This window comes from Pelodiscus sinensis, chromosome 32, assembly GCF_052426305.1.
Source record: "Pelodiscus sinensis isolate ZL-2025 chromosome 32, ASM5242630v1, whole genome shotgun sequence".
Lineage (NCBI taxonomy): Eukaryota > Metazoa > Chordata > Testudines > Trionychidae > Pelodiscus > Pelodiscus sinensis.
In genome coordinates this window covers 3,412,330-3,428,816 of record NC_143083.1, presented here as the reverse complement: position 1 = coordinate 3,428,816, position 16,487 = coordinate 3,412,330, and the positions used below count along the sequence as shown (strand labels likewise).

Genomic DNA, 16,487 nt, shown 5'->3' with positions numbered 1-16,487 from the left:
CTCCCCCCCCATCTCCCTCCCCCTTGCACCCCACCTCCCTTCCTCTCCCCTCCCCCATTCCCCCATCTCCCTCCCCCTTGCACCCTGTCCGTGCCCCCCCAGTGACTGGGGCGCTGTCATTCACGGGGGTGGCTGGAAAGGGACTAAGGCGGCAGCAAGTTCCCCGCGGAGGGGGGCGGGGCTTGTCACCCTCCCTCGCCCCGCCCCCCCCGGCCCGCAGGCGCATTTCCAGTCAGGCGCGGCGCGGGCAGCCCGCTCCTGGCAGCGGCCTCCGCGGGGTCCTCGCGCGGCCGGGCCCGGCTCCCCCAAGATGGCGGCGCTGAGCGAGTGAGGCGGCCCGGGGCCCCGCAGCCGGCGGGATGCTGCGCTCCAGCGGCTACTTCCGCGGCATCGACTGCCCCTTCCTCGGCCGGGGCGCGGCCGGCCCGCCCTGCAGGAGGCCGCACTGCCACTTCCGCCACCCGCCGGCCGCGCGCGGCGCCGCCCCCGAGCCCGCCGCAGGTACCGCCCGGGCCGGGCCAGAGCCCCGGGGGGGAGAGAGCGAGCCCCCCCCGGCGGGACCAGCGCGACAGGCGCCCTCCCCCCCGGCGGGACCAGCGCCACGGCCCCCCCCCCCCGGCGGGACCAGCGCCACGGCCCCCCCCCCCCGGCGGGACCAGCGCGACAGGCGCCCCCCCCCCCGGCGGGACCAGCGCGACAGGCGCCCCCCCCCCCGGCGGGACCAGCGCGACAGGCGCCCCCCCCCCGGCGGGACCAGCGCGACAGGCGCCCCCCCCCCCCCGGCGGGACCAGCGCGACAGGCGCCCCCCCCCCCGGCGGGACCAGCGCGACAGGCGCCCCCCCCCCCGGCGGGACCAGCGCGACAGGCGCCCCCCCCCCCCCGGCGGGACCAGCGCGACAGGCGGGACCAGCGCGACAGGCGCCCTCCCCCCGGCGGGACCAGCTCCCACCCGCCCGGATTAGAGCGACAGGCGCCCCCCCCTTGGGGAATAGAAGGACTGCTTCCCCTCCCTCTTCTCCCTCCTCCCCACCCAAGCACTAGAGTGACGGGGGCCTTCCCCCTCCTCCCCGAAATGTAATGACAGGTGTCTTCTCTTTTCTTGCCTCCAAATACAATGGCAGGTGCTTTCTCCTTCCCCACAAAATGTGGTGACAGGTACCATTTCTCCTCCGGCTCTCTTTGAAATATACAGTGACAAGTTCTTTTCTGGGCCCGCCTCCTCCCCTAAGAATTTAGTGGCAGTTCCTACTGGTAGCATCCTCTCTATAGTTAGAGACCAGTGACCAGTTCTTTTTCTCTCTCTCTCCCCACCCCTCAAAGTATGACAGGTTTCTGCTTCTCCCTCTCTGGCCTTATTCAGAGGGGCTGCAGGTCTCTGCTGAGTGACAGCTCTGTTGACCAGGCTTCTTCCTTTCCCCCCTTCCCAGCTCCCTTATTTTGAACCTCTAACCCGCACTCCTTGATCCTTTATTCATTCTTTGTCCCAAGCAATTAGTTGGACATGGGTCCAGTGTCCCTCCCATAAGGCTGGGGAGGGGCTTTTAGAAGGTGGGTGGGCTTCGCCCGCCCACCATCCCATGTTTTCAAATAGACCCCTTCCCAGCTCTCACTCCCCAATGACAGCTCCATGGAGCCCCACTTCCCTTGTCCACATTTACCTTTTCCCTAATTAGGGATCGGTTGCGGGGATAATTTCCTTTCACTTTTTAACTGACACCCTACTGAGAGTAGGCCTCAGCCTGTTATGCTTCAAGGGTCTTTTACCATATAGGTGATTGAGATTGCAGACTTGTTAAGTCATGTAGTCAGTTCGTCCTGCTGTTCTTGTGTATAGCAGATTTCAGTTGTTAATTGATTATTTCAATCGTGGATATTTTTAAGCATCTATTTGATTTTTTTTATCCATTTAAATTTACTCAGTTGTGGGAAATTAAAGAAGGTGGTTGGATATTAATTATTTAACAGCAAATGTTGAAATTCAAAAGGTTAAAGTTTTATAACATAAAAATTAATATCCAACGTCACCATGAGCAACAAAATAGCCGATATAAATATTCTTAAATCAAACTCTAAAGTTTTCAAGCTGTATTTTTCTTATTTTGCCTGTCTGTATGTGTCAGTTATTGTTGGAAATATTCTTTCCTCGGTTTAAAAACGAGAGTCCTGTGGCACCCTAGAGACTAACAAAAATATATATAGTATCTTGAGCTTTCATAGCAAAACCCACTTCTTCAGATGAGCTTGAGTGGAGAAAAAAGTTCATCTCAAGCTCATCTGAAGAAATGTGTTTTGCCCATGAAAGCTCAAGATACTGTCTGTCTTCTGCTTCAGAGGGGTAGCCAAGTTAGTCTGTAACAGCAAAAACAACAAATAGCCTGGCAGCACTTTAAAGACTAACAAAATGTATAGATAGTATCATCTTTTGTTAGTCTTTAAAGTGCTACCAGACTATTTGTTGTTTTTTAAGTTTTTCCTGTCTTTCCTTAGTTCGTGCATGTTTGGTGGAATCAGAGGCTGTGTCTACGCTGGTGCGATCTTGCGCAAAAGTGACCGCTCTTGTGCAAAAACTTGCTGCTTGTCTACACTGGCTGCGTGTTCTTATTCAAGTAAACTGACGTTCTAATGTATGAAATCAGGGCTTCTTGCACCAGAACTCTGACGCTCCCGCTCAGGAATAAGACCTTTTGCGCAACTGTTCTTGCGCAAGAGGCCAGTGTAGATAGGCAACATGAATTTCTTGTGCAAGAAAGCCCTATGGTTAAAATGGCCATCAGAGCTTTCTTGCGCAAGAGAGTGTCTACACTGGCAAGGATGCTCTTGCGCAAAAGCGTATCTCTTGCGCAAAAGCACATGCCAGTGTAGACACTTTCTTGCGCAACTACTTTAATGCAAGAACTCTTGCGCTAAAGAGTTTTTGCGCAAGATCACGCCAGTGTAGACGTAGCCAGAGAGACTAGGTGGATGAGGTTTTATTAAACCAACTTCTGTTGGCCAAAGATACAAGCTTTTGAGCTTATACAGAGCTCTTCTTCAGGTGTGGGAAATGTACTTCATTTAACAGCCAAATGCAAGGTGAAACAAATTGTTGTTCCATTCACTTCACCTTAAACAGTCTCTCGCAAAATTTAACTCATTCTTAAAGTAGGGTTAGTGGCTTACCAATTGTTGTAATAAACCATAAATCTAATGTTTCTGTTAAATTCACAATTTTAGTGTCTACAGTAATTAAGCTCCCAGACTTGTCTTTTGAAAGTGTGCAGATTTCTTTTGAGGATGAGGAGCCAGAGGTTAGAAAGCGTGATTGTTTTGTGAAGTTTTCCCCCCATGGGTGATACGTTTTTTTAAAATCTTTTATCATTTTTGTATGAGTTAATTCAAGAACACGATTGTCTTGTTTCACCTATATGGTTGGTAGGGCATTTATTATACTGGGTGAGGTACATCTCATGGGATACATGTACAATCAATATTACAAATTAAAAATGTAATAATTCCAATCTTATATATCCAGTAAACTTTCCTGATTTGTATCCATTATTATTCACAAAGAAAAAGCTTCCTTTTGTTTCTCAGCAAAATGTGATTTTCTTCCCAATTGCTAACAGCACATTATTTTTGTGAAATATAGTACTCAGCTTGTGAAGCCTCTCAGAAGAGATTTCAGTGCAGCCCAGCTGATTAGCACAGCACTCACAGCTAGGTTTATTTTTCTCCTGGTGATACATACATATGTATTCCTCAGTGCACATCATAAAATGTATTCTGCACATGGATGGAAAAGATTAGAGGGAACATTAGTATCCCGTGATAGTATGCAGAGGTATTGCAGTTGTCAAAATAAAGTACATCTTGTGTTTTGTTTACTTGCTTGCTTAACTGTTCACTTATTCAAAAGTTGCAAAATTAAGTAATTCACAGTGAGTCTTCAAGTGATATGCCAAATTACCATGATTCCACTGAATTGTTTAAAAGTGTACGTGTGGGTGGGGGGACTAAATTTGCCCAGTGGGTTGAGTGACAGGCAAATGTTTTATAAATAATGTTGATTGCTCCTTTCAGTTCTCACTTTGCATACTCATTTAAGTTTGAAAAAGATTCTAGTAACTGTTAGTCTCAAGGATTCTAGTAACTATAAAAACAATATGTATATTATAATAATCTTTGTATTGCTTGCCCCTGTGTAGTTTGAAATGTCTGAGAGTGTCTGTTTGGAACTGGATTAACCCAGAGTAGGGATGTAAGTGACTAATCAACTAGTCAACTATCTGATAAGCAAAAGCTGATTGGATAGTCAACACACTAGTTGCTCCCCGTTCCTCCCTCCTCCCTGCTTGCTGCCTCTATCAGGAAGAGGCAGCAAGGGGGGGGGGGGGGGGGGGGGAGGGGGGAGAGGAGAGTCCTGGTGTGGGTTCTTGTACATTTCAAAGTGGAAGTAGGGCATGGAGCCTGGCCCTGGCTCCACATGGAGTTTCAATCTTTGAAATGCACAAGAGTCCCTATTTCAAAGGCAGAAAGCCCTGCGGCACTTATATCTTTGAAATGCTGGGTGGGCTCTTGCTACTTTCAAAGCGGAACAGTTTTTATCAACTAATCGAATAGTTGATGGAAATTCCATCGACTATTCGATTAGTTGATTAATCTAATTTTAACATCCCTAACTCAGAGTTGATGGCCACTGTCATTTTCAAAATGGTTTCCAATTATTGTTTAAGGCAAGGAGAAGTAAGAGTCAGTCTTTGATGAATTTTCTTGATACATGTTGGTGTATATGAAAATCTCAATAAAACAAAACGTGGAAAATCTGTGCAGTCATTATTGGATAAAAAAGGAATCATTAAGATAAGCACTGAACACGATTGATACTGTAGAAGACATAAACTGTAATTCTTGTCCCAGTCTGAACAGACATGGGTTTGATTCTTTTGGATCACCAGTTGCAGCATTTGTTGGGAGTGTGAAAGAGGTTTATTTACTGCTAGTGGCATTTGGAGAACTTTTGAGTTTTGAAAAGTGAAGGTTATGGTGTGAAAAGCTTGAACCAAAAGGCTTAGTTTGACATTTTCTAACAAGCTTAACTGAGTTAGGTGCCTGGGTCCAACTCAGCTCTTCCTCTCAAACCCCTATCCCTCTACCCCCCAAAATTCCAAATTCAACCGTGGTCAGGTATTTTGTGTAGTGGTATGTGAAGCAATTTCTGTAGTACATACAGGACTTAGAGTTCTTCTTGTCCAATAGCGGATTTATTAGAGATGTAAACGAGGTAACTAGTAGGGATGTAAGTGACTAGTCGACTATCTGAAAAGCATATGATTATTGGACAGTCGACTAGTGACTCAACTAGTTGCCCCCTCTTGCTGCCTCTATATGAGAGAGAGGCAGCAAGAGGCAGTGCCGGGGGGAGCCAGCTTAAAAGCTGTTCTCTCCCCCCCCAGCACCATCTCTGCGGGGGGGAATCAGCTGATTCCCAGCTTGTGCCTGGTCCCTCCGCTGCACTTCAGCCTTGTGTTTGTATTAAGAGCCTGGTGGCTCTTAATACATTTAAAAGGCAGAGCCACAGTGGGGTTAGTTCCCAGCCCTGCAGTTTCCCCCCTTATCAACTAATTGACTAGTCGATGGAAGTTCCATTGACTAGTTGATTAGCTGATTAAATGCCATTTAACATCCCCAGTAACTAGTTCACTGCCAACCCAGCCGGGCTGTTGCAGCTCCCTGCCTATGGTATGGTGGGCCTGGCCTGAGCAGCCCCCACCCATGGCTCCAGGCTGAGCACACTGGGGGCGAGGGGGCTGTTCCAGACTAGCTGGGTGCACCACAGGATCCTGATTAACCAGTTACACTTGACATTTAACTGGTTAAATTTTTTTAAACTGGATTTTGCATCTCTAGGATGTATACATTCATATACTATTATGTCTGAAAAATAACGTTGTTTTTTATCATTTTTCTTGAGGGTTTCTTTCCAGTAGAACTCCATGGGTTGAGAAGTGGAGAATAATTATAAATTGATTTCATGGTACTACCTTTAATAGGAGGCTGCTGTCTGTTTGTATAGACATCATCTCACACACTAAGTTTTCTATACTTTTAAAAACTGGGGGAGGGAAGAACCTTTTTGTTTTAGCTCATTTGATCTGAAGTGGATTTAGACTAAGGAGACTGCTTTGATTTAGTATTATTGCCTGTCACATGCAGTATTGTTGTTTCCCTGATTGGCGAGGTAATATTTAAGATTTACGCTAGGGGGTGGTGTTTTGTCCTTTGTATTCTGACTTCCTTGAACAAGCAACCATCATTTTAAGATCAGCCAGTTTCTCTTATTCAGAGTGAGTTGTTGTCTGTCAGTGAAATCGCTTGTATTCTGAAGAAGCCTTACAAAAGACAATGGAAGCATATTAGGCCAGACATGCTATCTCCTTTCATGTCCAGGCCATTCTGTTTAATAAATAAAATTAAAAGCCATATATTTTGCCTGTCTTCCATAAAAGTAAGCCCTGGGCAAGAAGAGCAGTGAAAAGCAGCTTGCAAACAAATAAGGCTTTTTTCCCAAGGGTGCTATCAAGGGTAAAGAATAATAATGCTCTAATAAATCTTCCCAATGCAGAGCATTAGCCTCTGAAGTTGAGGTCAGTCATGATGCCCAAGGAATACATTGGGCCTGCTACTACTATTATGCTCCATCCAGAAATACTCAGTAGTTTATCCGGTGCAGCTCACTGAATGGGAAGGTTGGGCAGGAGGAGACGAGTGAGTCCTACTGACAGAAGTTCACTGAGCTTTTAAAACAAGGGCCCAAATCATTTACTCGTCCATCTCTGAGTAGAAAATATGAACCCCAGGCAGATCTCGGTAAAGGGAGGGCATAAGAGGGAATACCTGCTTCATGGCATCATTCGCCTTCCCCTTTCAACTGCTGAGTGTTGTTCCCCTTCGCCTCCAGTTGTTAAGGCTGCATGAAATGTCTGTAATTAACATAATGTATGCCTAGTGGGCTGAACTCCTGTCCTCAGAGGGGTGACAAATGAACTGAGTCCTGGTCTCCTGCAGGGTAGCTCCTAATACCTAAGGGTTGTAAGGGTTGAATCCATATCTGCCCTGTTGCACAGAGGTTGCAAATGCCCATTGTTCCCTCCCTGACTTAAAAGCATGACAGGAAATGGAAATGTGGGGAGTTTCCTGTCCCCTTACTTGTAGGGGAAAGCTCACCTATGATTTGGTCCAGTGAGGGTGAGTTTGAGCTAGATATTGAAGTATATGAATAGTTGTTGTAGAAATATTCATTTCTGTTTATTAACCATTAGGGTCCATTTGTACAGTAATAGAAATGGTGCCTGGTTTGAGAGAAGAATCTTTAAAAACTTGCCTGGAAGGTGGTGAGTAGCGCATTGGGATGATGTGTAATATGATTTCATGTCATATATGATTTCATTCTTGGTTTTTGGGAGAAGCCATTGTGTGAAGGGAGGATTGGGAATGCTGACTTTGCCACTGACTAGCTGTGTAACCTTAAGTGAAGTGACTTGCCCTAACTTTTCCATCTGTGAAATGAGGGTAATATCCCGGGATGTGAGGATTAATGAGTGTTTGTGAAGTGCTTTGAAAATGTAGGAAGCAAAGAATGGTCTTTTATCCCAAAAGCATTGCTTTCTATAGCTGTGATTTGGAAAAATAATGAATCGCTGGGTATCTGTTCAAGTTTTTCTGGTTTTTGAAAATCTGACCTTGTATGAGCTGAAAATACTTAAAGCGTAATAAAGGCTTTGTTTGTGAGCATTAAAAAAACCCAACAACCCCAAATCTTATTTCTATTTGACATTTTTGATAGCATCAGGCAAAGAGCATGCAAGCTACATCCAGCTATGGATTTTTGAGATTCTCATTACCTATGTGATTCTGCTTTGAGAATAGGATTAAAAGGCTGAAGTTTTAGGACATAGTCTCTGCAAGCAGTTATATTAGAACAAGGTTCTGCAAAATGGCAGTCGGGCAGATCCCTCAGTGATTGCAAGGTTACTGTATGGGGGGTTGCGAGCTGTCAGCCTCCACTTCAAACCCTTCTTTGCCTTCAGCATTAATAATGGTGCTAATATATATTGAAAAGTACTTTTAATTTGTAAGGGGGAGGTCACACTCAGAGGCTTGCTCTGTGAAAGGTTCTCAAACTTTGGATTCGATGACCCCACTGCTTTAGAACAATATATACTGATAGCAACAAAGTGTAGAACATCTGTATGGTAATGGACTAGTCTAAGCCATGAAAAAGTGTTTTTGCTAAACAAAGATAAAAAACCTGTGATGGTACTTTTTGTGTGTGTTCTGTGTGGGTTATATGTTTAGAATGCTTTCAAGGATTTTGCACATTTTTTAGATAAAATATGCATCCTCGAGAATTCCTTTAAAGGAAGCATTATTATTATTAATCTAGCAATTAAAGCTGTTTAGTTATTTTCTTGACTTTGTCACCTCATGTCTTTGTTCCTCAGTTAACTTATCTGTAAAATAAATACCTTGCAGCGAGGTTGAGGGTTGATTGTAAAATGTTAGAGGTTTAGATTTTAGACCTGCAGGGTAATACTTAATAAAATACAGGAGATAATTTATATTTAAACAACTTAGCAGTCTCTTTTTAGGAGATACTGCAGAATCTTCCTTTTTGACAATGCCTTTCCGTCATTACAAGAGTGACACAAAAATAATCCCTTTTTACCTGTCCCATCTCCCTGAATCCCTTTCCCCAAAACAAGCAAAGACTAAGGATGTTAAGAAGCAGGTAATTTGACTAATCATGTAGCCGATTCAAATTGTATCGGCTACATGATTAGTTGATAAGGGGCCACGCTGCAGCTCTGCAATTTAAATGTAGTAGGAGCCAGGTGCAACACTACGTTTTAAATCTAGTAAGAGCAGAGGTGCAGCGGTCCAGGTCCCGGTCCTGCTCTGCTGCTCCTCTACCCCTCTATTTAGAGGTAACAAGGGACAGGGGAAGTGAGTGGTTGAGTAGTGACTCGACTACCTGATAAGCCTAAGTCTTACCAGATATTCGACTAGTCACTAGTTGCTTACATCCGTAGCAAAGACACCCAGAATTAATAAACCAACCAAAACCTTAACTGTGCTACAAGCAAAAATTTTAATAAACCAAAAAGGGAGATGACCCAGAGATACACGAAGTCCCATAGGAACGCTGCTATTGCCAATCAGTTTTACATAGAAGGTGCTCAGTTGCTATAGTGATAGAAGCAGCATTTTACCTAAACATGCAAAACATTGAAAGATAAAACTATTAATAGAAATGGTTTACTAATTTTTAAGAATGCTACTGAAAATACCTACAGTTTCCTGTGGTGTGTGAATTGGAAACTTTGTAGCATTTTGCTTAAGTAAAAACCAAGAAGTTAAATTTACCTGGTTTTGGTGACCTAGTTGAATGAAATGCAAAATTGGGGAAGGGAGAAATAAACTTAAATCCTGTCTCTTAATAACTGATGTGTTCGTAATGTAACCAAGAAATGTATAAAAACACTTTACTTACATCTTTAGGTAGAATGTGGAGCAGAGAAATAGCTGTTTCTTGCATGGAAAAGCTTGATGATCCCTTTGAATTTCTTTCCTGTAAATTTAAATTAAATAATTTTCTTAAACCTGATATAAGCTTTGGCAAAGAAATGAAATAAACACACATTTAAGAACACTCCACAAAACTTGTATTCAGTGTGGAGGAAACACAGGAGTAGTGAGGAAATCCTCAAAAGTATGTTGCCAAGTACAAAATATTTTCCTGATTCTGCAAACTCTTATGTAGTTGAGTAGCTTCGCTTGTATAACTAGTCCCATGCATAAGTATTTGCAGAACTGAGGCTTGTGTTTTATCTGTATAATCGCTCTGGTTTCTAAAACATCACTTACTGCAGTGGTATCTAAATTAATACTTCATCGCTGTATTATATTTGGTAATTTATTTTGGGAGTATTCTTTTTTTCTCATTGGAAACTTTTCCCCCATTATATGGAAAGGGAAACAGTTAACAGAAATGCTAACTTTTCTCTTGAAACAAATGTAGGCTATGTCTTCACTCTGAACTAAGGGCGTGATTCTCCTACTTGCAGGAGCTTTTATCAAGGTAGAATAACTATAAATAGCAGCATAGCTGCAGTAGCATGTTTAGCAGCAGCAGAGACATGGGCATTGGTTTCAGGCTGGTTTGGACTTGGCACAGCTAAGCTGTGCTTTGACTGCACGTGCTGCTTGCAGCTATGCTACTTGCGTTCATGCTAGTACGAGGACATGAGCAGAGGAATCTCACTCAGTTCATAGTGTAGCTGTAGAATAGAATTTAATCTATTAAATGCAAGCTTTTGTTGTGTATTTCCATCTAAGTAGATTCCAAGGATGGATGGAATCTTTTGACAGGAGTCTTTAAAACCTAGGAACTCATGCTGGCTGGTAGCTCTGAAGGCTTAGTACTGTATCTTTTTCTGTTAGTGTTCAAGCAAGTAATTTACAAAATGGCATCAACCTAAGATAGCTAATGATTACAGCTGTGAGTTTTGAAATGAACACTGGAAAAACCACTTGATAGTGAGGTCAAGAGTGTCTTTCAGTTTACTAAACTGTTCTTTATACTGTTCTTCCAGTAGTCAGAGATTTCTTGTCATTTCATTGAATTGCCAGGTGCAGAAAATTATGTATCAGTCTTACATGGCAAAACGGCTAAGATTTCAACATATTACTTGCACCGTAAAATGTTTTATTCTTTTGTAATGTCTTTCACTTGCCTATGGATGGGAGATGTCACTTTATGGAGCCTTTAAAATACAGAACGTCACTTTTCAGAGTGACTGCGTGTAATAGCTACGTTTGGTAAAGATGCAAAACAATTTCCATTCAAATTTCTGTTCACATGTGCTCATAACTTCCCAAAAAGTTAAAAAGGAAAATCTTCTTGAGCTCTGCTACAATGTGAAACTTCTTGGGAGCAAAATTCCTTCCTCTGATATAGATATGATGGTTTCTCGGCGCGTTTCTATTATGCCATCTTTTGCAAATGTGCAATGTGTGCTCCTGTAGGGCAGTCTCCACTGGTCCTGCCCCGCACACTCAGGGAGAGATTTGTCCCATGGTCACAGCTAACCTCATGAAGTCCTTGTGCTTAGGTTCATGCAAGGAGCAGATTATGTGCAGCCTCTTCTCAGGGCTTGTAGAGAGAGCAGGCTCATTGCGTTTTTCTTTTTCCCTCACACCCTTTCCCTTGCATACTTTCGTAAAATCAGGCACAAGCCAACTCTGTTCTAAAGATTTCTTTGGCAAGTGTTCATTTGGAAGCCTTTATTCTGTGCTATCAAAGTGGCCATTATCATACATTTATTTTCTGCTGTGTAAAATGTCCGTTATTTAGCCCTAATCTTCCAAACACTTTTAGCCCCACTGAACGCAATATAATTACATTTATATTTCGTAATTTTGTTGTCAGTTGAGACCTGCCTGTGTGAGGTTAAATGGACGCTGTCAGATAATTTAGGCTCAGTAATTAATTTTGTGCATGGTTTTTTTTAAAACAAAAAAAAGCTTTTATAGCTCCCTCTAATTAGAAATATTTTGCTTAATATTTAAATGGCTCCCCTGTAATTTTCACAGGTCAAACTTTGCAACATGGCATTAATGCATGAGAACCAGGAAATGAAATTGACTAATCAATTTAAGTGTCTAAGCTGTATAAAAAGTAAGTAGAGTAAATATTGAAAATAAATTTGATTTTTTAAAAAATTACCCAAAGTGATACTGACACTGATAAGGAAACTGGGGGGTTGGGCAGGAGGAGGGAGAAACTGTAATAGAAATGAAAATTTTGCTTTACAGCAAATAAGGGTGGGACTTCAGCAAGTTACTATGTCCTGCCCTCCTGCCATAATTATCTTTGCCACCCAGAAGTTGCTGTCAGTGTGCTGGTCAGCAGCACATTGTGACATAAGCATTTGTTTGAGTGCCTTGACTAGACCAAGTAGATACTAAAATCCTCAAGCACAACATGAACAAATATCTTCGTTTTTTATTAACCCTGGAGAGATCAGGTAATTCTTTGAAATTTTTACTGTTGTAGATTTGGAGTTGGCTTGTGTTTTGATGTGGATTTCCAGACATGGAGCAGTTGTAGAGAAATGCTTTCTACAAGGAAGCAAACTTTTCTCTCTTGAATTATTTTTATATATTAACATCAGACTTCTATCGTTATTTAGAATCCCATCTAAATAAACAGACTACCCAAAACCTCAGTCCTATTTTGGAGGTTTTATAGTATTTCAAAAAATTGTTAAGATCCGACCCTTTTCTAAGAAACTAACTTGTAGATTCGTGATTAAAACTAGTTGAAGAATGTTGTACTTACTAATCATGGTATCTGGAAAATTTGAGCTGCAGGTGTTTGAAAACTGTAAAATAGTTACTTTGTTCTATTATTGGCTTTGAGTCAGTGAAATGTGTGTATTTTAAAAATACAGTTTGTTTTGTTTTTAGTCAATTTTTTTCATAAGTAACTTGATTTTTTTTTTAAACGTAACACCCTCAAGTTTGAAAATGTCTCTTTTTAATATATCAGGTAATTTTAGTTGCTCTTCTAGAAGCCTGAGTAACTAACTTTCCATTGAAGTAGTACATCTTTTTAAACAAGAACGGTACAAGAGAGTAAGAGTGCTTATTGCCATAAAGAGTATATACAATAAAAAGCAGATACCGAGAAGAAAGGACATAATGAGAAACTAAGAGGAAGGAATTGACTTTGAAGATTAAATAGAGAAAAAAATGTGTCTTCTGATGGCTGTTACGGCAAAAGTGAACTTTTAGGAGAGACCTGCATGAGAGGAACAGATATCAGAACTTAAAAGTTCCTTACACTTAGCCGAACTGAAACAAGGTACACTTAACTACTAATAGTTATTTGAAATATCTGCTTTAAGTAGACATGCCAGTTGTGTTGGACCAATGAGTCCTGGATTTGAGAGGTTCAATTTGTCTGTATTCCAGAGTGTGTGTCTATCCCCCAATTAGGGGGTAATGCACCCCTCCCCTGACTGTGCCTGCTTCAGTGGCCATAGAAAGAAGCTTCTCGCTTGGCCCCAACCTAAAGTGGTGAAAGGGGGCTAGGGTTGTCCTCTCTCCCTGGGTCGGCCTGCATTCTGAACCCGTCATCACCAATCCTACCTCAGATCAGTGATTTAGATCCATGGTAACCAACCAGTAGATGATGATCAACTGGTTGATCATGGGGGCATGGCCAGTCGATCGTGAGGAGGTGTTCCCAGCCCCCCTTGCTCCCCCCACCCCCTATGTTGGCACTTTAACCTCCTGCCTTCAGCAGAAATGGCTTCCTGCAGTGTTGGGGTGGGGAGGGAAGTCCTGAGGCTCCGTGCCAGATCCAGCTTCTCAGAAAGCCCATGCTGCTCCTCCACTGCCCACAACAACATGCGCTTTCTGGATTTGGTGCAGAGCCTCCGGACTCTCCCCTCCCCCCAACACCTCAGAAAGGAAGGAAGGCAGCACGGGGAAGGAAGGGAAGACAAGAAAGCACACGCACTCCTCCTTTCCTTCCTTGCAACAGCGCTCGTGCTTTCTTGTTCTCTTCCTTCCCCATGCTCCGGAAAGGCATTTTTTTTAAGATGGCGGTGCAGGATCTGGAGGGGCTGGATTTTTTTTAAAGGAGTCGCATGTGTGCTTCTTCCAGCACTGCCCACAGATCATGCCCCAGAGATCCTTGTCCCTGGAGACCTTCAGGTACTGGTCGAGCTGCCCCTGCCCTCTCTCCCTTGGCCAGACCCCCACCAGCAGCCTGGCCCTTCTCCCCTGATCAGACCCCCCCACCGGCAGCCTGCTCCCTCCCCTGGTCAGACCCCCCACCAGCACCCTGGCCTCTCTCCCCTGTCCAGACCTCCCACCAGCACCCTGCCCCCTCCTCCTGGCCAGACCTCCCACCAGCACCCTGCTCCTGCCCCCTTCCTCCTGGCCAGACACCTAGCCCCAGCTTGCTCCCGTATCCTGCTTCCCATCCAGATTCTGCACTCTCATCCTTATCCCACTCACTTGACAGCCCCGTCCCACACACTGGACCCCTCATTTTGGCCCCACCTCAGAGCATAGAAAATCCACAAAATCCACTAACCTTGGAACCCTAGAAGAGTTGATCTGGCCTGAGGCCTTGAAACTCAGTCCTACCTCCCTCTCACTTTCCCCCCCCATGGGGCTGGAGTGCCAGGAGAGGGAGGTGTCTCAGTTGGGGCCACATCAGTAAAGCTTGGAGGGTTTTGGAGGGGTTGGTTGTGCGTTTATTTTATTTTTTTTGCATCTTACTCCCTGACTGATTTTTCTGTGGTCAGTGACTTCTGACCCAAAACAGGTCCTCCTCCCCTCCCATAAATAAAGACAATGCTGACATGTTTTGTGTTGAACATAATATTTATTTAAAAATGAAGCCTGGCCAACATGCCCCAATTGGGGCTTAACTCCCATCTGGCCACAGCATCATAACATTCCTGCATCCCTCAACCCTGAGCCCATCATATACCTGATCCTCCTGCCCTGAGCCCCTCACATCCCCAAACTCCTGCACCCCCACATCCAGTCTTGTGCCACAACACTCCTGCACCATCCACATACCGCAAACCTCTGCTCTGTGCCCCTCATGCACCTAACCCCCCTGCCCTGAGTGCCTCATACATCCCATCCCAAACTCCTGCATCCTCACTTCCACAAGCTTGCAGCTTGCTCCAGCACCTGTACCTCCACCTGACTCCAGCACTCTCCAGCCTGGAGCCCCCTGCTTAAGCCAGTACCCCCTTCTCCACCTCCTCTTGCACCCAAATTCCCTCCCAGAGCTTGCACCGCTCACCCCTTCCCACACCCAAATCCCTCATTCCCACCCCAGAGCTCGTACCTCCTATCTCAACCCAGGGAGAACAAGTAAGGGCCGGGGACAGCAAGTGATGGAGAGGAGGGGAAGGAGAGGGCAGGGCCTCAAGGAAGGGGTGGGGTCTTGGGGTAGTGATGGGGTAGATCTTGGCTTGCCCTTACATTTAAAAAGTAATCTTGGGTGTAAAAGAGTTGGAGACCAACTGATTTAGATGAAGAAAAAGAAAACATATTTGAGTTAAGGATCCAAGCAACACTGCGTAAATCTGCTAGTAGTTTTATATTTTTAATTCTTTGTGGTGGTCTATCCCAAGTTTGAAAATGTCCTTCTTACTGTGAGTCTCCCCTTTGGAAGGATTGTTTTCCTGCCATAAAATTTGACATTAATCTGGTAGCTTTTGTATATTTGTGCCATTCGCATCATCACAGCTTGGAAACCTTAATTGCTGCAGTGGAAGGAGCATCGATTGTTTTTGTAGGGGCCCGGCAAACAATGGGTGCATTTTATGATCCGTTATTTTGGCCTCTTGCACCTTTTATCAATAAAGATTTCACTGACATTGTGAAGGCTGCTTGAAGGAGCATTGAACCCAATAGCCTCTTCCACAGCATTATTGTCTTTGAGGTATGTCTACACTACTCAGCTTCTAGCAACATGGCTGTGTCGACACAGGCGGCAGCTAATAGTCGGGCAGTGTAAACACTGGCCCTTCGCAGCTCTGAACCAGGTTACTGTTAACTACTCCCCTTGTGGAGATGGTTTACATAGAGCACTGGAAGAGCTGTCTCCCAACTCTTCTGCAGTGGCCACACTTTCAGTTCAAAGCGCTGGTGCAGCAGCACTTTCAGCTTTTAAGTGTGGACACAACCTGCATTTCACTCCCTAAGAATGGTGCTTTGATGGCTAGAGAGCGCTCCTGCCAAGAAAGCACTGTTTACACTAGTACACGGGTGGGGAAACTTTTTTGGTTCTCGGGCCACTGACTCACAGAAAAATCAGTCAGGGGCCACATGCAAGTGGTGCTGGTGCTCCAGCCCCTGCAGATTTTGGGTGAGCCCCAATAAGGGGGGTGAGCCCCAAGCCTTGCTGGACGGATCAAGGGAAGCCACAGACTGGCCTGCGGGCCATAGGTGCCCCAGCCCTGCACTAGTGCTTGCCACTACAAAGCTTTTTTGGGGGGAAGGGGGAGAGAGGTGAGGGGGGATTAAACACCTGTGAATGTCAAAAAGTTTGTCACTCAATTGTCAGCCTAGATGACCCAGCCTGAGAGATGCCCTGTGGTGAACAGGAAACAAAAAGAGAAGGGTTAGGGAGATGTTCTTAGTAGAGGCTATTGGCCTGGCTTCTGTGGTGCTTTCATAGGCAGGTGTTAGTAGTGGGTGATTCGATCGTTAGAAACATAGATAGTTGGGTTTGTGATGACCGGGAGAACCGTATGGTCACTTGCCTGCCTGGTGCGAAGGTTGCAGATCTCTCGAGGCATCTAGACAGACTTATGTGTAGTGCTGGGGAGGAGCCGGTGGTCGTGGTACATGTAGGTACCAATGACATAGGGAAGGAGATGTCCTGGAGGCCAAATTTAGGCTGCTAGGA

General features: G+C 44.6%; 1 protein-coding gene across 2 annotated transcripts in view; it reads left to right on the top strand.

The window, feature by feature from the left end:
- Positions 1-268: 268 nt before the first annotated feature.
- REXO1 (RNA exonuclease 1 homolog) overlaps positions 269-16,487 on the top strand; it is a 76,275-nt gene continuing 60,056 nt past the window's right edge. The window contains exon 1 of one of the 2 annotated variants that reach the window (XM_075903238.2): positions 269-501. In XM_075903238.2, the coding sequence (XP_075759353.1) occupies positions 360-501 (142 nt within the window). In that variant the 5' untranslated portion in view covers positions 269-359. Of the gene's footprint in view, positions 502-4,369; positions 12,067-16,487 lie in introns of those variants that run through there. The other variant, XM_006128983.5, reaches the window with a different exon arrangement.